Below are 22,020 nucleotides of genomic sequence, written 5' to 3' on the forward strand. Positions count from 1 at the left end.
ATAGAAGTAGATGGTGTACTTCACTCCGTTCAAAATTCAAAGTAAAATCTATAAATTCATTTTATGGCCTTACAGTAAGTCTTTTGTACATCATTAAAAGGATATACAGTATACTGCATTAAAGATTTGCTTCTCTCTTCAAAAGTATGTGTGTTATTGAGACTTTTTATACAATTTGTCTAAGGGGGCCCAATTTTGCTTTCTGTAGGCTGGCCCGTACCATACTCGTTGTGCCTCTGCGTTAATTATACCCACTACCGTCGATTTTACGGCAAAGTAAGCAGTAGCTGTGATTGGGAGTTAAAAGTGGGGGGGCACACAAAAATGAGACAGCACAAAGTACCCGGGAAGGGCTAGAGAAAGGGGTGGGAGAATGGAGGACACACAAAAAATGGAAAAAGTATAGGTACTAAATGGTAAGTTTTTCAATTCTCTCTGAGCGAATTTCGATAGAGACTTAAAGATGAGTCTGCCAACTTTAGTGCAGTAATAATAGTACTGATACTACAATAGAACTTTCACCAAAAGGACACTAATTAGGCCTAAACATGCATTACAATTAAACAGAAGTTCGGCGTGATTATACAATTAAAATGTCATTTAGTATATGACTACACATTAACAAACAGACTACATAGAACAAACTACTTAGAACTACACAGACACATAAGTTTGTCTTAATAGGTAATTATATAAATTAAATGAATGAATTAGCTGAAAAACAATATGGATAGTAAAAATTGCTCTTTTATCATTTCTAGCTTCAGGCATTGTTCCATCTATCGAAACTTAAAAATAGTTGGGGAGGCAAAAAGGGAATAAAAAAATATTTTTCTCCACCAAGTGGGGGGTGGGGATCACCGGTACTGAAAGTAATTACTTACCGTTAAATTTAGGATATGTTAATGAATTATGTGCCCTCGTTTCATCGAAATCTAACTCAAAACAGCATCGCGACTTTAAATTAATTTTGCTTTTATAACCTAATACAATTTATCACGCGCCATAGTCCATCGCCTAACTACGATCCAGCATTTTGATTGGGCCAGACACAATGGTATATTACGTCACTCATAGCAATGAAGCAAATTAATTCCATTACCAACCCGTGCACAAGAAATACACAACTGCCCAGACCAATGGAGGTGTCACGCGGGAAACAAGAGGCCTAGGGCCGCTTCGCGGGTTCTAACCTGGGGGCTTACGCCCCCAGACCCCCTTTGCTTGATCCAGACCAATGGTCTAACCAGTCCAGACCAATGGCTTTGTCACTGACCAATGATCTAATCAATCCAGACTAATGGCTTTGTCACGCGGGATACTAGAGGCCTAGGGCCGCTTCGCGGCTTCTAACCTGAAGTACGCCCCCAGACCCCCTTTGCTTGATCCAAGGCCAATGGTCTAACCAGTCCAGACCAATGGCTTTGTCACTGACCAATGGTCTAACCAATCCAGCCCAATGGCTTTGTCACGGACCAATGGTCTAACCAATCCAGACCAATGGCTTTGTCACGCGGGATACTAGAGGCCTAGGGCCGCGTCGCGGCTTCTAACCTGGACGCCCCCAGGCCCCCTTTGCTTGATCCAGACCAATGGCTTTGTCACGCGGGATACTAGAGGCCTAAGGGCTGGTTTACACGGGTAGAGAGAGTAGCGAGACGAGTAGAGTAGTTAGTAGAGTAGCCACGTTACTCTACTCTACCGCTGTCTGGTAGAGTTGACACTCGTATCGTTCATACGGGGTAGAGTCATACAGTAGAGTAGAGTACAGTAGTAGCACCATGTCAAGACGTAAGCACATCGTAAGGAAGTGTTTAAAGACATTTACAAGAGGTTAGTGAAGCGTTAGAAGAAGAAGTAAATGAGGAAAAAAGATAATGGGTAAGAGGCTGGCTTAGTAGGAGAGATACACTCAGGGCATCGGCATTAATTCTGAGAGAACTTGGCCTTTTGGAGAAATATGGGGGGTACAAACTCGACACAGTTGGCCAAGAACATGAGGGATCGTCTCAGGAATCATTTTGTTAATGAAGGAGCAGTTCCCTGGCAGTACAAGCATGTATTTTAATCCAGGAACACAAACGATTGAATTTTTATGACTTTATTAATTATTGTACAAAAAGTAACGACAGTGTAATCATCCCCTCAGGATTTTACTAGTCTTCGTCTGTGAATACTGTAGTGGTGATTTCTAAGATAAAACTATATGAACGAGCTCCAGTCTAATTATAGATCATAATTCTGGCGAAGGTTTTTGTTCCACGGTGAAGGGGTGAGGTACTCCTTTCCCCAGTTAGACTGTAGTGATGTTTCTATTTCCATTTTTTTGTATTTCAGCCAACCTAAATCTTATCCGAATGAAATTTTACAGAATTCATTTCAAAAGTTATAGAAAGAATACCCATTGGCCATCAGTGTGTCGTCTCAGAACCCACGAGTCTCAAAACTCACGAGTACAATAATCGGTTGCATCATGAATAAATTTTTCGGTGTAAGTGTGTCGGATGGATAATCAATTGAATTATGTGAATAGATGAAGAATAGAAATATGCCTCTTTTTTTGCAATCCATGAAGTCCAATGCTGAAGACGGCACAAACACTCAGTTCCCGAGCCATAGGAATTAACAAATGAAAGTGAAAATCCCGGCCAGGAGTCGAACCTGGGACTCCCTGGACCCATTGGACCACAGGCCAGCATGCTAACCATGTATCCATGCAGCCGGACGACATAAAATTAAAGTAGGTATATTGCCTGCTGCTAGTTAAAATAAATTTTCAGTTGATAGTAATTACCGGAGCTTAGTTCTATTATGAGGCCAGAAGACGGCATTTACTTATATAAGAAACTTTATTTTACCGATATTAAATATTACGACTGTTAATTCACTCATTTAGTTTCATTAGAGATGAATTTGGTCATGAGTCTCATTGCAGGGAAATTAAATTACTTATCTCCATTCCCTTCAGAAAGTGGGCGAGTATGATGAACGGTCTCTGATACGCTTTCCGAAAATAATATGAACTCATGCTCCACACGTATGACTGAGTCATGTACTCCCAGATGCCTTACTTAGCATAGATTAATATATTACATCACGCCCCAACGCGATTACACGAAACGCAATGTTGTATACTCGTAGTATTGACTACTTGGGTCACCAAATTTATAAAATCATAAATTAAAATGTGTCAGAATTCTATCTAAAATATAGCGAAGTAGCCAATCCCTATATTTGGCGTTCTGTTGCTATATGACTTAAAAAAGACTCCACAGCGCTGATGTTGATGATATTTTATGATGGTGGTTCTTTCCCCAGCCAAGAAAATGTGGAAAGGTTCATTAAAAATCAATAAGTGTTGAAAACAATGAAGGAAAAGGTGGTGGTGGTGATTACTGTTTTAAGAGGGAGTGCAACTGGGCAGTCATCCTTTATTAATACTAATCAGAGGGAAAAAATGGAAGGTGGCCCATACTTCGAGAAAATGAAGGTTTCGGGCAAAGAAAGACAAGGGCCTTTTCTAAAAAATGTAAGTACCCCTGGGGCCCCTTTTAGTCACCTCTTACGATAGGCAGAGGATACTGTGGATGTTACTCTGCCACCCCAACACACAGGGGTAAATAATGGTCGGTGAATGACACAGAGGTGTATTATTATTATTATTCGCTAGGGGCTTTACGTCGCACCGACACAGATAAGTCTTATGGCAACGATGGAATAGGAAAGGTCTAGGAGTTGGAAGGAAGCGTCCGTGGCCTTAATTAAGGTACAGCCCCAGCATTTGCCTGGTGTGAAAATGGGAAACTACGGAAAACCATCTTCAGGGCTGCCGACAGTGGGATTCGAACCTACTATCTCCCGGATGCAACATTATTATTATTATTATTATTATTATTATTATTATTATTATTATTATTATTATTATTATCAAAACATTTTTCTGTGGTCTTAAAGGTAATATAACGTATTTTTTCATTTGATATAAATTTAATGTTAATGGTATCGAGGCCTCAGGAGAGGCCTGGTGAGTGAGTCACCGCGCACCTCACTCCTCCTGCCGTCATCGCAGGCACCTGCTATCCGGAGTCGTGAATTTTGAGACTCATTGGAATATTAATTTAGCTATTAGTTTGTAGTCGTGAGTTTTGATACCATTTGCTACTAATTTTCGCACGTGAGTTTTGAGACGTAACCGGCCATAAGTACACTGTAAATTACGCTGGCGTAGGCCTAATTTGCAGTAGCTTCTTCGCCATAAATATCCCAATTATTGATCTATTTAATTTTTTTGTTCGTTGCTTGTACGGCCCAGGTGTAGAGCTTAAGCTTCTAGATCTGACACTGTACTGTAAACAATAATTATTTTGGATATTCCAAACAACATATGGAAACTATTCAATTTGTTGTGGAAATTACTGTTATTGCTGAAAATTAACGGCAGTGGCAAGTGATATGTAAAAGATCCCTATGTATGTTATTAATATGATTAATGTACACAGTCCTGCACCATTGTATTGCCTAACTTAAACATGTCGAGACACATGATGAACACGCTGTGTAACATTGGAACTAGAGAAATCTTCATATTAAGTGAAAATCCAGCTGACACTTGTTTATATTTTATGTTGCATTTTCGAGTGTAGATGTCTGCGGCACCACCTCCAGACTTCTTGGATCTTCGTATTTTCATGAGTTCTTGATTGTATGTACATCGTAAATTTTTTATTTTCTGTTTCAGTTCCGTTAACCCAAAACCCTCTTTACCCATTTTCGCTATCAAGTCCTCTTCCGCCGCCCGTCTCATATTCTTATTTCTATAAGAAACGCTGCTTATGTTCCATAAACATTCTTTTTCGCTGTAGAGCTCCACAAATTTAAATTTGCAAGTTTCTTCTTCCGTCCACTTCATTTTGCCGCCAAATAAACGCTCAACGTAATACCACCGTCTGCACACACATGCAAATACAGCAGTCGAATGACGCGGCAGCTGAAAAATCGAGCGTCCTCGGACTTCTCCGCCGGCTCTCGGAGCTCGGTTCCGGTGGAGGGGGAAGGATAGTGGTAGAGTTACTTTACCGCAGCGGAAACCCACTCTACTCTACTGCCTACTAACTACTCTACTCTACTTGCTACTATCCCGGTCGTTTACACGATGCTAGTAGCTCTACTATCCACTCTACTCGCCTCGCTACTCTACCCGTGTAAACCAGCCCTTAGGCCGCTTCGCGGCTTCTAACCTGGGGGAAGCCCCCATACCCCCTTTGCTTGATCCAGACCAATAGCTTTGTCACGAGCGTCTCGGTATAACACTGCGATAATACGACCTGGCCAATCAGAATGCATTCTTGAAAAAGTATGGCCGCTAATGGCCTCAGCCTTTTACGAAAGTGCTGTCATCTGCTATGATTCGTAGTAAATATGACAATTGATTAGCAATTGTTTTTGCGTAAGTGGAGGGAAAAATTGTTGTTTGAATTGTGCTTTTAACATGTGGTCAATACGTTCGGGTGAATAATTTTTAATATTTGTTTGAATTGCGTCAACACCTGGTCAATAAGTTCATTTGGATAATTTCTAGTGTGGTCAATACCTTCATTTGGATAATTTCTGCTATCTACACGATGCAAAATTGAAGAGACATAAATTACAAGTACCGTACACAAGTTGTCATCTGAATCACTAAAGCGTGGGCGGCTTAATGGAACTGGATTTACTTGTAAATTTTGTAGCTGGGAGTCTGGTACACATCCAGCGAACGAGAGTTACGGGGACATATAAGCGTCATACATTCAGTGAGAAGATTCAAAATTCATATAGACTGCCCTGGTAAGTGCTGACGATTTCCATATTAGTAGTTGAATAGGTTAGAGGTAATGGATTGGTATGTTCTTACTCAAAAACCTGTTTTTTCATTTCAGTGGTGAATTGTCCGTATATCAATGCGAATCACCAAGATTTGAGTCAGCATGTGTTGCATGACCACAGTGAATTAATTCTTGAAGTATGTTCTATCACAGAAATGTCTTCAGTAACATGAAAGGTGGGAACAATGTTCAACCATTGTATCATAATAGTTATGCAACAGATCTTTATATTCATATTTTTGTTCACTGTATCTAGTTAGAGTTGAATGCATAAATGTTCATTAAAGTTTATCACAAAATGTTATGACATTTTCCTCACATGTTCATTAAATACCAGTACCAATATTCTTTAAATCAGTATCATTTTCTGTTCCTATTAATAGCTCCATTAGGCCTAATGATGCTTGAAATGTACTCCCAACCAAAATTCGTGCTTTCAGAAAGATTTTCCTCAATATTTTCAGTATTTATTTGAAATAAATTATTTGCATGAGGAAAAGATTCCCTTAGGGTGAAATATCAGACTTCATTAAAATTGTTATACTGGCACTAACTACATTTTATCATTCTTTGAAATCTCAAGAAGGGTACCTATGGTTCTTGCTGAATTCGTTAAAGTATTATATTTAGAAATTTTGTTAAGACTTATCTAGTTCTAGCAGTTAGAGCATTATATCTGTTCCGAGGGTACTGAGGAACAGCAGAGGTGAAAGAAGGTGCGGGTTGGAATAGGTCTCAACTACCAAATTAAAGTTAATTTAAAACTTTAACAAAGGTTATATTTTCTCTTCAAAATCAACAAATAACAGTAAACAACATTCAACAATTTCCACTAGGTGAAATAACAATGAAAGTCGGGTACAAAATGATTTTTCCCGTCAGGGGTTTTTTACCAAGTTTTGGGCTTCGAGCCCCACACTCACAACCTTTGAGCGAATAGCTCAACTTTACCCACTTACCAAATGAACAAAGGAGCAGAAAACCCCATCATTCCAAGGAGCACTTGCCCCTAATTACAATGTTAAGCCTCCAAGAGGCACGCAGAGATCAAATTAGGAAAGAGCAGACCTGATCTCACTTTTACAAGCCTATCAAAGGCCACAACCAACTTCACTCCTAACTGCCCTCAAGGCACACATACAGTGAAACAGGGGTATCTTGTACCCAACCTACAGGGCCTTCACATGAAGAAAACAAAACATCAGGTTAAGTTACTGGCCCATAATGCAAAAATAGAATGGAGGCGATAACTTGCACTCCTACACCAAGTTTTGTCAAAACCTGTGTGGCGCTAGGCAGATGATACAGGGGCTAATCCCAATCCATGGAGGTGACTAGTCGGCAAATAAGTTTAAGACTTTAAGAAGGAAGAGAAAAACGGTTACGAAAACATAGTCACCTCAAAATTCAAAATGAAGGGGAGTTCGAGAGGGTGAAGCACTCTCTATCCCCGCTTTACAGACTTGTAATTTGTAGATAGACAGAAAAGAATTTACATTTTATTTTTTTAAATTTTTTTTGCTAGGGGCTTTACGTCGCACCGACACAGATAGGTCTTATGGCGACGATGGGATAGGAAAGGCCTAGGAGTTCGAAGGAAGCGGCCGTGGCCTTAATTAAGGTACAGCCCCAGCATTTGCCTGGTGTGAAAATGGGAAACCACGGAAAACCATTTTCAGGGCTGCCGATAGTGGGATTCGAACCTACTATCTCCCGGATGCAAGCTCACAGCCGAGCGCCTCTACGCGCACGGCCAACTCGCCCGGTAATTTACATTTTAAAAGGGTAGGTTACATACTAAAGGTTTTGAACCCTCCCCGAGAGTTAAACTGCTGAGCTAGCAAGAAATGAAGATGTTAACAGGCCATTACCTTGTAGATGAACTGCTGCTTGGAGAAAGAGGCGCTTCCCGCCCCCTGCTACATATCCATACACTAAGAAAGATGTTACAGAAGTGGCACCGAGACAAGAAAATCAGGAGTTTATATACCCTCGTGGAACATTCGAGACCTTTCCTGAATGATAACAACCTGCCCACAAACTTTTATTGGCCACCAGCAAAAACTAATACACAAGACGATGAAGAAACACCTTATTGGTGGAAAATTAATTACAGAAATTTATGATCGGCTAATTTCAAAACTGGCGGAAGGAAAGGATTATATTGCCAACCCACAAACCACAGAACAAAATTTAGTAAAAATAAAACTTAGGAATACAATATTTCTTCAAGAAAGTTCATTCCATTGGGTAGTGACATCTGTTAGAGAATGTTCAAACTTCTTGATACGGAGCAAACAAACACAAATCAAAATAGACACAGTTCAGAACACTTCAAGATTACCAAATTTACAGTAGTGACATCTTCCGAGAAACCGTTGAGTTAATACAGTTTGTTAAAGTTCAGGGTTTCTCCTGTAGAGAGGTTTCAACTGGCGCAATATTTGAATTCGCGGCATGGAGGTGTACCGCCCGGTACAATATCCATGGAAAGAATGTGTGCAAAATTCCGAACATATTAATCCATGATGCAACCCTACATTTTAAATTATATGTCTGTTTTGAATACAGGATGATTACTTCCCCCTGTGAAGGGGGCAAGGCTGAAGTGGCCGGAGTGAATTCTGATTTCCATTTTAGAATTAGCATAGGAAGTCAGTGTGTTGATGTCACACCGATTGATCTAACGCAAACCTGCATTTTGTGTAATATTTCATCATTATTTTCATTCTTAGATAAATTAATTATTTTAATTTTCAGGAATAACTTAGAGATGGGAAAGTTTGCATAGTAAGATTGAATACCTACTTTCCTTAATCTTGTCTATCATCTGTCCTTATTTGCTCCTTTCCACAGTTCTTGACAAACTGGATGTTTAGGCTACATCTTCTATATTCTATTTTGTCCACAAATATGGTTCCTGTGGGAGTTAAAGATCTGTTTTATCAACTTTTAGATTCAAAGAAAACATTGACAGCACCACCAATACCATTAAATTATCTTTGTCTTTCTGAAGTGGCAAGAAAAGTGCTCATTTCTTTGCCAGAATCTGTGAGGTATTTACATAAATTTATGAAATAATATTTGTTACATCCTCATCTAATTCATGAACTTTCTCTGAAAAAAATGTATACTTTCATATCTTTTGAGGTTACTGCTAAGGAAATTGTCATTGTTTAAGAAGCCTTTCTTGTGGTCAGTCGAGATTTCTTCTGAGGACACAGAGCACAGTTTTCTGTGAAACGTTAAGAATTTCACCTTATTTTCTTGACACGGCATAAGCCCAAAAGCCTATACAGCATCATGTCTACTATTTTGTCATACAGTAAGCTTACTTGAAACTCTGGAAAAGGAAATTAAATAGTGACTGGTTTGTTCCAGATGTAAAGAATTGTATTTTGAAGAATAGAAGTATAGTTTTCCAGAAAATAATATATAACCACTACTTTTTTTCCAAAGAAATATACCTGTTGTTGGATCAAGTTGCACAAGTCTTGGTGAGTGGAGTCAATAGTAGCACTTGAAGAGTGATTTCTAGCCTCCATGGCTCAGGCGGCAGCGCGCCAGCCTCTCACCGCTGGATTCCGTGTTTCAAATCCCAGTCACTCCATGGGAGATTTGTGTTGGACAAAAAGGAGGCAGGAGAGGTTTTCTCCAGGTACTCCAGTTTTCCCTGTCATCTTTTATTCCAGCAACACTCTCCAGTATCATTTCATCTGTCAGTTATTAATCATTGCCCCAGAGAAGTGCGACAGGCTTCGGCAGCCGGTACAGGTCCTATCCTCACCACTAGATGGGGCTTCATGTGTTCCATTCCTGACCCGGTTGAATGACTGGAAACAGTCTGTGGATATTCATACTCGGGAGTGATTTCCAGTAATTTTTTTGTGAATAATTCAGTGCTTGGATATACTGATCAGCTGTTCAGGCTGGGCTGGGTAGCTAGGGCAGTAGAGCACTGGCTTTCTGAGCTCAAGTTGGTATGTTCAGTCCTAGCCCAATCCAGTGGTACTTGAATTTAATGGTGCTTTTTGAGGATCCAACTTAACAGACAGACCATAGTCAGAGGTATTTATCAAAATTATCTGAAGCTCACTTAAAATTCTCAAGTTCAAAGTTTATTTATAGAAGTATGCACGGAAAGTATGCACGGAAATCACATTTTTATATTGAGATAGTCATTTTTAAAATACAACAATGAACATCAGATCAGCCTGCCTGGTGGCCATGATCGTTAAGGCGCTGAAGTCTAAACTGTCTGACACTGAGGTTAGCCAGTTCGAGTCCCGTTGGTCAAAAAAAATTTCACCATCAGAATGTTGGCTGGCAGGGTAGGGGAGGGGGTGGTATACAATTTATAACCACTAGATTGCTTGTCAAAAGCCTAGATTAAATTCCAAACTTCTCTGCAATGCTCATATGGAGTGAGGGCATATGACGCTGTTGATAGTGATTTGTCCGTCGGATGGAGACGTTAAGCCTTGAGCAGACCTCTTGGTGCTATTCGACAGGAGTAGGCTACATGCCGGTATGGGTTTCACCCTCTCCCTTCCTAGTATTATATATCACATCATTCATTTCATCTCATTAACTCCTCTGATGAGGTTGACGTCAGGAAGGGCATCCAGTCATAAACACCCGCCACGACAGATTCATCTCACCTCACCTTATACCCGACCCCGTACAGAAACGGGACAAGGGTTGGCCAAACAACAATAAACATTAGATCACCAAAACAGTACTCTACAAACAATGTGCAAACCTTGTCCCGTTTCATCTACGAGGTCGGGAATACGGTGAGATGAATCAGTCGTGGTGGGTTATGACCGGATGCCCTTCCTGGCGTCAGCCTCATCAGTGGAATTAATGAGATGAAATGAATGATGTGATATATGATAGTAGGAAGGGAGAGGGTGAAACCCTGTGCCAACATATAGCCTACTCCTGTCGAATAGCACCAAGGGGTCTGCCCAAGGCTTAACATCTCCAACCGACGGACGAATCACCATCAACAGCGTCATATGCCCCCACTCTATATGAGCACTGCAGAGAGGTTTGGAATTTATTCCAGGCTTTTGGCACGCAATCTAGTGATTAGAAATTGTATATCACCACCTCCTCTACCCTGGTGGCCAAAGATTCTGATGGCCAAAATGTTTTCGATCAAGGGGACTTGAACCGGGTAACCACGATGTTAGACCATGCAGACTTCAACGCCTTGACAATTATGGCCACCAGGCGGGAACGAGTACTCTACAAACGAGTTTAGTAAAAAAAAAGTAAATGTCTAATTTGTTATAGTTTGTGAGTTTTTATGGAATGACCCTTACCATAACACAAGTTAAGCTGTGCAATAAGTTTATTATTATCTTAATGTTAATAACTGGTAATTCAATTCTTCTATTCTTTTCAAGAATTTAAGGTATGGAAATCAAAGGAAAAAAAGACACTCAATCCAGATATTTTCTAATTAGTCCACCAAGACATAAGAGGACATCGACAACTACCAAACCAAACCCCACGACACTACAGCCCCTGAAGGATCTACTTATTTCTGTCATCGCAGTGGATTGGTCAAAAGAAGAGGAAAGGGAATACGGCATATGAAATTTCAGAGTTTGTGTAAAATAAATAAATCGAGTGTGCATGTTATTTACAATAATGTACATTTTGGACATCGCAGAAGAGTTGGGCATATCCTGCTGTCAAAAGAAGAGAGAGAGCAGATTGCTGGCCAATTGGCTCAGAATATTCCCTTTGACACTGTTCTGAAAAATATCACAGACAATTTAGATACTAAGCAGATTACCAGGCTACACCTTCTGCAAAGACATGACCTGAGTAATATTGTTCGTGATTTTAGATTAGACAGTGATAAACAGAGTCAGAAAGATGTAGAAAGTGTGTGCACTGGGATGGATAGGTTAAAAGAACAAGGTAATGAGTATGTCCGGTTTGGTAAATTACAAGAGATTTCCAACCCAGAATATGGATTGACAGAGAATGCTTTTGTATTAATAATTATGACTGATGTGCAGAAAGTAATGCTTGTGGAGTTTGGGAAAAAAAATCATTTGTATGGACAGTACTCATGGGACAAATGCTTGTGACTTCTCACTTACAACATTATTGATGTTAGATGAATACAATGAGAGATTCTCTGTTGCATTCTGTTACTCTAATCGAACAGACTGCAATGTGCTGAATTTTTTTGTGTGTGTATGTTGTCAAATAATCAATATCTGCAATTGATTTTCCTGTGCAGATACTGATAACTGATAATTAGGCTTCATTCTCTAATGCATGGGTAGAAGTCACGGGCGCCCCTTTGAAGAAATTTCTATGCACGTGGCATATGGATAGGGCTTGGAGAAAGAACATTTCCTCTAAAATTCATGGTACACAGGCATTCAAAGCAATTGTGTAACAAACACCTAAGGACGTTGTTGCAAGTGTAAAAACGTAGTTGAATTCCACAGTGAGCTCAACAACTTCCTAGATGCTTGTGAAAATAATGACACATGTAGAGAGTTTGCTGTGTACTTTTGAAAAGGAATATGCTAGTAGGTGTGATCAGTGGGCCTATTGTTACCGATTAGAAATGCACATTAATACCAGTATGCATTTAGAAGTCTTCCACCAAGTCCTAAAACAAGTGGTAATGAAAGGTCTTTGAGTCAGTAGGATGGCCAAGAGCATAAATGCTGTGATGTCAGTGGTAAAACGCAAAGTGTTTGATAGGTTGCTAAAAGTAAATAAAGGAAAACTTAGCAAAGCTGTGCAACATATAAGGCAGAGACACAAAAACAGTCCACAAATGTGTATTGATGATGTGACAGTGGAAAGTTCCACTTCATGTAAGGTTGAAAGCAGGAGGACAGATGAGTTTTATAGTGTCAGGAAAGAATGTGTAACATTGTCCATTGATTTGCTCTGAATATAAAATATGTATTCATCAGTATCTATGTACATGCTGTGACTATTCTTTGCATCTACAATATGCAAACATATTCATTTGGTTTTGAGGAGAGCCTATTGTACTCATCTGTCCTGGAATTCCTGAGTTCTTTAATTATTTTGAAAATTTTCCCTAGGTGCAACTTCATGCCATGTATATTTTATTGCACTTGTTCACGGTAGTTTATAGTTCACTCAACATATCTGTAAATGTATCTTCATTCTCCTTGAGTGAGTCAAGATTATTTTCCAGTTTAGATATGTTGTTTACAGTATTTTAAAATGAATCATTCAGTATATTTGGCACAATGGCTACAGGCTCCTTTGTTACCTTCCTAGCAGTTTCATTATTTCAGCACAAGCTGCCATGCATTTATTTTTGGAACTAATGAATTTGTCATTGGCAATTATTTTTCATTTTTCAATGTGTCTTCTACATAATTATTTAATAGCATTGTACCTTTCTTTGCCTTCCGAAATACCCTGCTTAGCTTTAATGTAAAACAGTACCAATGAGTACTTAATGGCTGCAAGATGAGGAGTGTATCATTTTGACATGTTTTCTCATGTACCATTGTATTAATATTTTAATAAATGAATGTACATAAAAATAATGAGTTGACATTTATTGAAAACATAATTCCTACATATTACTGTAAAATGCAGTTGGTGTTTCAATGCTGATAATGATCCTGCAATCATTAAGAGGGAAATTCCTCAAGGCAATATTATTGGACCTTAAATAATATGAGTAAACAACTGGAATCTGAGATAAGGCTTTTTGCAGATGATGTCATACTGTATAGAGTAATAAATAAGTTACAAGATTGTAAACAACTGCAAAAAGACTGAAAATGTTGTGAGATGGACAGCAGGCAATGATATGATGATAAACGGTGTAAAGTCAGGTTGTGAGTTTCACTAATAGGAAAAGTCCACTTACTTTTCATTACTGCATTGATGGGGTGAAAGTTCCTAATGGGAATCATTGTAAGTATGTACGTGTTGATATAAGTAAAGATCTTCATTGGGGTAATCACATAAATGTGATTGTAAGTAAAGGGTACGGATTTCTGCACATGGTTGTGAGGGTATTTAGGGGTTGCAGTAAGGATGTAAAGGAGAGGGCATATACGTCTCTGGTATTACCCCAATTAAGAGTAAGTTTCCAGTGTATGGGACCTTCAACATGATTACTCGACTCGAGAAATGGAAGAAATCCAAAGAAAAGCAGCTTGATTTCCTCTGGGTGATTTCTGACAGAAGAGATGCGTTACAAAAATGTTGCAGAATTTGGGATGGGAAGACTTGGGTGTAAGGAGACTAAGTGGTACTTTCTGAGCTGTCAGCGGAGAGAGAGTGTGGAATGACATTGGTAATCGAATAAGTTTGAGATCATAATATGAAGATAAAGTTGAAATTCAAGAGGACAAACTGGGACAAATATTCTTTTATAAGAAGAGGAGTTAGTGATTGGAATAATTTACCATGGGAGATGTTTAATAAATTTAAAAATTCTTTGTAATTCTTGAAGAGAAGATGAGTAAACAACAGACAAAGTATCTGCCACCTGGGCAACTGCCCTAAATGCAGATCAGTGGTGACTGATGCGAATGACAGAAAACATGACCGACAAATGGTGAATAAGTTAATCTGGGAAGGACAACTGAATCAGAAAGTGATGTAACAAACAATATAGAGGGAAAAATATTCTAGACATAGTGCTAATAAAACCAGATGAGCACTATAGAAAAACTGAAGTGATCATGAAGATCATTTCTGTTGTAGTTGAAGATAAATGTGAGAGAACAGAATGCTGCAAGACTATTAGGCAATATCATAAGGTTGATAAGAGACAGAGGGGAGTTTAAAAAAATTAATTATGATTAGTTAAAAATGGTGAATGAAAATATAAACTGACTATGGGATGGGTTTAACTAATTGTTGGGGAGTTTGAAAACAGGTATGGTCTGTCTGTGTGTCTGTTAGGTCATCAGCCCAAAGGCTGGTTGGATCCTCAAATAGCACCACCAAAGGTTATGCGGTTATAAGGAAACCACAAAAACCAATGGCAGCACCAAAATGAGGCGTACTAGGCAAGACGAGGAGTGAGGTAGTTTGCCATTGCTTTCCTCAATGGGTCAGAAGTGCTATTGCAGCACGACTGACCCCATGAGCAACACCTTTCATAACACTCAGATGCACTAGTCGTGCTCTGAATGTCAATACTCAGCACCACCCATACCCCAGCAGCTTGCATATTGTCACAGCCATGGATGAGACTGGGACTTCAGTGATAGCTACACTTTACTCTGGCCTGTGCCAAGGGATGGATACAAAAGTACTGTATCCATCAAGAAATGGCAGCAGGCAAACAGGTATGGTATTTTTCTAAAGTGGTAAGTAATGGTATAGACCCAATGTATTATAACAGAGGTGCAAGTTAGAAAGAAATAGGAATATATGAGGAAGTAAGGAGATACTGAAAGAACTTACTAGGAAATTTAATTTAGCAAGAAAAGTCAGCTAAATTTAACATGATGACAAGCATAACTGACAGCCATATTAATTTTAGTGAGTACCGTACCGTAATGGATGCGTATGTATAGGTACTTTAAGGCAGACACAAGTTCCAGGATGGACATTCCAGGGAAAATTGATGAACTAGGAGAGTGTATATGTGAGGACTTCCAGAAAGCATAAGAATTCAGTTAGCAATATGCAAAGATAGTTGGATGTAAGATTAATTTCCAGGTTGAGGAGGTGACTAATACAGGCAAAGTAGTGGAATTTACCTATTATAATAAAGACATTCTCAAAAAAGCTGAAAGGTAAAAAAAAAAATAAAAAAAAAAAAAAAAAAAAAAGCAGCTGGCTTTATTAAGAATTCAGGGTAATTACTAGAAATATGCTGCCATATCAGAAATATTTGTTTACTGTTTGTAAGAAGGAGCTCTAGCCCCACTGTATAAAGAAAAGGGTGATGAACATAAGGCAGATAATTACAGGCCAGTCTGCTTAACATGAGCTGCATATAAGCTCTGGTTTGATAGAAGGCTGTACACGTTTAGGAAAAGTTATTCCAGTGAGGCTCAACTTGTAGGATTCCAACATGATATAGCAGATAATTTAGAATCAGGTAGAATGGACTACATGTATCCATCCATGGTCGTGGTGGTGTTTATTGTTTTAAGAGGAACTGGGCAACCATCCTCTATTAACACGAATCAGAGAGAAGAGATTCAACACTTCGAAAAAAGAAGGTAGCGGCCAACGGAAGGTGAGGGCCATGAAGACTGGTAAAGTGAAAGTCTCTCTACACCTCAAAAACCAATGGGACTCAAACCGGCTAACCACGGTGTCGGACCACACAGACTAGACACTAATGGCCACTGTCACCAAGCGATTTTGGAACCAAAATCATGTCTTGCCTTTTCAAAATTCTGCAACATTGATTGCTTTAACCATAGGGTTGTCCGCCTCCATAGCTAAAGGTTTTGCGTATTATTAGTTGATAGTTAATCAGTACAAGGAAGACAAGAATGAAGAGAAAATTACAGACGATCTCCTTCCCTTTTGCCAGCAGTCACACAATTGCATTGAGTGACCAAGCTTTCAGCTCAATGAATGAAATTACCACTCCTATTACAAGTAGTCTCACCGAGCTCGATAGCTGCAGTCGCTTAAGTGCGGCCAGTGTCCAGTATTCGGGAGATAGTAGGTTCGAACCCCACTGTCAGCAGCCCTGAAAATGTTTTTCCGTGGTTTCCCATTTTCACACCAGGCAAATGCTGGGGCTGTACCTTGATTAAGGCCACGGCCACATCCCTCCAATTCCTAGGCCTTTCCTATCCCATCGTTGCCATAAGACCTATCTGTGACGGTGCAACGTAAAGCAACTAGCAAAAAAAAAAAAAAAAACCATTGTCGACAGCACTGAAGATGGTTACCGTGGTTTCCCATTTTCACAGCAGGTAAATGCTGGGGCTGTACTTTAATTAATGGCCATGGCTGCTTTCTTTCCACTCCTAGCACTTTCCTATCCCATCATCGCCATATGGTCTATCTGTGTCGGTGCGATGTAAATTAACCTGAAATATTGTATAATTAGCAGATATCTAGGTTATGATAGCCGGGCGGTCCGTGAAAGGTCCTAGGGAGAGCACTGTGTATGGGTTCAATATTGTTGAAGACTTAAAATTAAACAATTTCAATTTGCAAAATCGTAATGATTGGGTATTAAAGTTTTTAATTTTGTATTACAAAACACCCAGCACGTAGGCTACACAGTGTGGTCACATATCTGTGAGATTGCACTTGGGCAGTAGTGTGTTCGAGTTCCACTGACGGCAACAGTGAAGATGGTTTCCCTTCTTTGCAATAGGCAGGCAGATATACTAAGGCCGTACCTTAATTAAGGCCACAGCTGCTTCCTTCTGAGACCCATTCCATCGTTGCCATCAATCGGTGCTATATAAAACTCATAGCCAAAAAAATGAGACATCGTTATGAAGCCCATAACATGATTATAATTGTTCATAAAGGTGGAAAACAAGTATATTCATGTTCTGTGTTCTTATTCAAAATATGCCAAACATCTGCATGTTTCAGGCTCCATTTGTCTTAATTGCATTCATAATGACTTTTGTAAATTCCTGCCGTAGAGTTGTATAATCGAACATTTTATTTAAACTTCATGGGACATTTTTTATTATTATTAATATTATAAGGAGCATTAAGCATATCTGCTAAATGGGAAGTGAAAAACTGTGACGTTATTTTTCAGAACAATGAAAGTTTCAAACGTGTGGTTTACTGTCCTCATAGTCTGTTCCTTTATATGAGCTCATAATTTCTGTAGAATTGTGTGATAATGATCAAATACTCAAGTGGAAGTGTCATGTGGTATTGTCTGGATGAATTTTATAAAGAAGTCTTAGTTTTGGTTTAAGCATCCATTTCTAACAAAGGTATTTTCACTGAAAATTTTGTATTTTGGAAACAATTTCTCATCAGAACACAGGAAATATTTTATGATCTCTCTCCTCTCTTATTTGCAATTTGTATGCACATCTTCCTCAACAGAAATGTGTACTGGTATGTATTCAGTGTGCAAGTAACTAAATTAGTATTTGTGAATTTTGTGATGTTCGTAACTCATTTGATGTGATGGTAACAATTTTGCAAACTTTCCTTACCGTAGTTCTCCCCCTGTGAGTGGGGGCAGTAGAATAATACCCACGGCATCCCCTGCCTGATGTAAGAGGCAACTATAAAGGGTGCCATGGAAGCTCCGAGCTTGGGTAGGCATCCGTGGAGCCCTTAGGTGAATCCTGGCATTGCTTCCACTTGTGCCAGGCTCCTCACTTTCATCTACCAAAATCCCATCTACCTCGGTCACCACCTGTTCTTTTCTGACCCTGACTGTATTACGTATGGAAGCCTAGAGAGTCGTTATTTTCACGCCCTTCATGGCCCTGGTCTTTCTTAGGCCAATACCTCCATTTTTTCGTAGTGTCGACCCCCTTCGATTTCTTCTCTCCGATTACTAATATATAGAGGATTGTTGCCTAGTTGTACTTCCTCTTGAAATAATAATCACCACCACTCTTATCGTAGTCGGTGCGATAAAACTGATTTAAGACATAAATGATCAGAAATTGCATTCTTTATAACTTTTGTTATGTAGTTCTTTTCAATAGGACCAATCATCCAGGGTGAATAAAATTATTTATAGCCTACATTGTAGTGGCATATTCCCCGACATAAAATACCAATTTTCAATTAATTCTGTTCAGCCATTTTCTTGTGACAGAAATTATGAAAATTTAACACCCGGATAGTACGAGTCCCTGTGATTAGTACACCTAGGTAAGGAACACCATAGGTTTGCGTTGCCTGTAAATGGCGCCGCAATGTGAGAAACACCATGGGTGTGTGTTACATGTGCGCATTACATTACCTGTGAGTAATACCATCCGCGAGTCTACGCTACTTTTGATTAGTATCGCAACAAGACAAATACCGTGGTTGTACTTTCCCAGCGATAAATACCATTATGAGCGGCTGATGACCTGGTTTTTGGACCCCTTTAGATTACAAGCATCATCGATTCAGGATTGTGCTTTAGAAGCAGTCCCTTGGTCAGTAATACTAATGCTTAACGCTAGTTGCTGGGAATGTGGGGCATTACAGGTCGGATCCACTGATTGTTCTAAATTCATATCCATCCATTCATTCTTCGTCATTGTGTTTTGAACCCTGGTCAGTAGATGATTTTGGACTTTGAAATTGTTATTATATTTATCTCATTTCATACCATTAGGGGCCGATGACCTAGATGTTAGGTCCCTTTAAACAACAAGCATCATCATCTTAGGCAAGGAGATTTGTGGTGAAGGCGAGATGTTTGGTGGCCTTGACATATACTAGGAACTGTCCCATCATTCGCCTTACTCCAGGCGAAAGGAAAACCATTCTCAGGACAGGTAGGGAAACAGCCTCTTTCTGTGTCTCAAATGCAGAGGTGTAAAGCCATGGCCACCCTTCCTCTATTCGGTTGGCCGGTCAGAGTGCACTGCTGTCAGACCACGGATTAGCCTACTCTGCAACCACTGACACAGATTTCTGCCTTTGATATACAGTAGGTACAAATGGCACCGTATTTGAAGTGAATTTCCACCGCCTTTGACTGGCATTTTGATTAGGTCACAGCAAAGCCCCTTGCACACGGTAATGTTGCGGAAGGTAGCAGCATGTTGTTCATAATACTGTACATAAATTAGCGACCAATTCCTTGAACGTAGATCTTAATGGGTTGAGCTATTTTGTGACGTGGCATGCGATTGTTTTGTGCTGGATCAGCTGCCATATTATTGTACGTTGATCCTGATGCTACATATTTCTTTCAATTTATTGGAACTCCTCCCCTGCGGATGGACTGAAAGGAAGCATTATTTGTACTTCCTGCATGTTGTAAGAGGGGAACAATCACAGAATCTGTAATCGCTTTCTTGTCTTTTAAGCCCATAAACATATTCATGATTCTATCCTTTTCCATGTAACAGAGAAATTTAGATATGTCTTACTGTCACATGAAATAGAACATTTTTAAGTACTGTAAATACAAGGAATGCATACAATTTTGTAGCTTGACATGGTTTATTATCTAAATGCAGATGACTGATTGAATGATATGCTGTGTTTTGATGCAATATGTAGGAACAGAGTATGTGCTATCATGTCTTGGTTTCTTCAAACACTACTCTGCCAGAGACTTGCCATCCTCTAGCAGATACAAAAGTACAAATCTCAATATTCCTCAGTGTGTGGCCCTACATGCCTCATTTGACAGACTGAAAGATGTATCATATAGTAAGTTTCTTGAGATAATACAAATGGTGTTGCCATAAGCTTTTGACGTGTGTTAGACTCCAAAAAGAGAGAAAAGTATTTATTATGTTGTAACTTGACAGTTCCAGTCTTTCTTTCATAAATGAATGATTTTGTGTTGTATTGTATTGTTTTCTGGCTGATGAATATTAATTCATGATTAACACTACTGAATGTAACTTAATGAAATTATGATATACTATGATCACAAAAAATTTGTGGCAATTTCTACACAATTTTTATACCTGTAATACTGTGGATAGTAAGTAGAATATAGCTCCATAAATCAAAAGATCATGTTTAATTTCAATTTACCTTTGAATCCTACAAACTCCCTCCTTAGCATATGAGTTTCCTTTAATCATTTTGGTTCCTGTGTATAGCTTTCTTTCTTACATTGTATTTATATTTCATTTTCTGCATAATACTATTGACTATTGAGGTTGGCTCAGTGTGTGTTACAGGGGACCGAGGTACGAGGTGATATTAGTGTCTATTTCTGTCGTAGTTCATAATCAGAGATAATTATTGCCAATCCCACTCACCTTCTGGTCACTCCCTCCCTCCCTTTGCAAGTTAGCTTCTTTTTTCCTCAGCAGAAAAAAGCAGCACAGGTCAGTCCAGTTAATCCCTTCCTTCATGGCTTTGTGAATTAGTAAAAATAAAATTATAATAAGCAGCACAGGCTGGTAAGCTTCTTTTCTCCAGCAAGAAAAAAAAGAAAAATAGAAATAATAATAATAATAATAAAGCACAGGCCAACCTTTAGGTGTATCATTGTTTAGAATGAAGTATTCCAAAAAAAAAAGGTAAGGGAAAGAAAGGAAAGAAGAAAGATATGAAAGAAAAGAAATGAATATATTTTAGAGTGGGGGAAGGAGGGAGGGTGAGAACCTGGGTACCCGACGCGACCCGCGTTAAACGATTTAAATCGCCCGCCCGGTAATTTTAGTTTTCCCTACGACCACTACGAGCGCTAACATGCAATTCCTGGTAGTCTTTGCGGCAGCCGCTGTGTACAGAAGTTAAAAATAACGTTGAGTGTCGACTCTTACTTATTCTCTTTGAGACCGACTGCCAGGGCCACAGACTCTGCGAGAATGTGTTGTGATTGGCCAGGTCGTATTTGGTTATACCGAGACGCTTGTTTCGCGAGACGCGAGCGAGAAAGAAACAAATGACAGTGCAATCGCGCCTAGATGCGTGCGCTGGAAAATGTAACCTGTTCTGAACTTTTGCCCCCCCTCCTGTTTGTCTGCCATCACGATACGTTGTACAACGCTTGTTGATACCAACTGGCGGGAGGATGGGATATTGCATAATATTGCCAACACACAGCACAGTATTTTGCGATTTGCGCAATACATTTCAAACTTTCTTGATTTCGTACAATATATTGCACAAGCCTTCGATATTAAATACACACAATCAATTTTATATTGCACAAACCTTCCACTTTAGATGTTCGCGATTTCTTCTTGGTCATCTCAGTATTCACTTTCCCTTTTTTATTGCCTTCTTGACTGCTTCGTGACTTCTTAGACATTTTGCAATCACAATATAAATTATTACAGCACACGTCAATTCGCGTTCTTGAACTCGTGGAACCAAAGAGAATGAGCGCAGAACTAACGGAGGGAACGGACTGCGGGAGCCCGGGAGCTTGTCGATTTTGGCCGCGGCAAGGTGCCCGATAGTGAGAAAAAGGGGAATCCCACAGTAAACAGCGCTCGTGTCGGAAACGGCGGGTGCAAGAACTACACATTAAAAATATCATTGATCCCTAAGGTGGTAAGTATCTGGTTTC

General features: G+C 39.4%; 1 protein-coding gene across 1 annotated transcript in view; it reads right to left on the reverse strand.

Moving 5' to 3' along the window:
* The window catches only part of LOC137500919 (zinc finger CCHC domain-containing protein 24-like), a 120,641-nt gene extending 98,841 nt beyond the window's left edge, over positions 1-21,800 (reverse strand). Inside the window, exon 1 of the mRNA XM_068227626.1 lies at positions 21,663-21,800. Coding sequence (XP_068083727.1) covers positions 21,663-21,759 — 97 coding nt within the window. The 5' untranslated portion in view covers positions 21,760-21,800. The remainder of the gene's footprint in view (positions 1-21,662) is intronic.
* Between the last annotated feature and the right edge of the window lie 220 nt (positions 21,801-22,020).

This window comes from Anabrus simplex, chromosome 1 (genome assembly GCF_040414725.1).
Source record: "Anabrus simplex isolate iqAnaSimp1 chromosome 1, ASM4041472v1, whole genome shotgun sequence".
Lineage (NCBI taxonomy): Eukaryota > Metazoa > Arthropoda > Insecta > Orthoptera > Tettigoniidae > Anabrus > Anabrus simplex.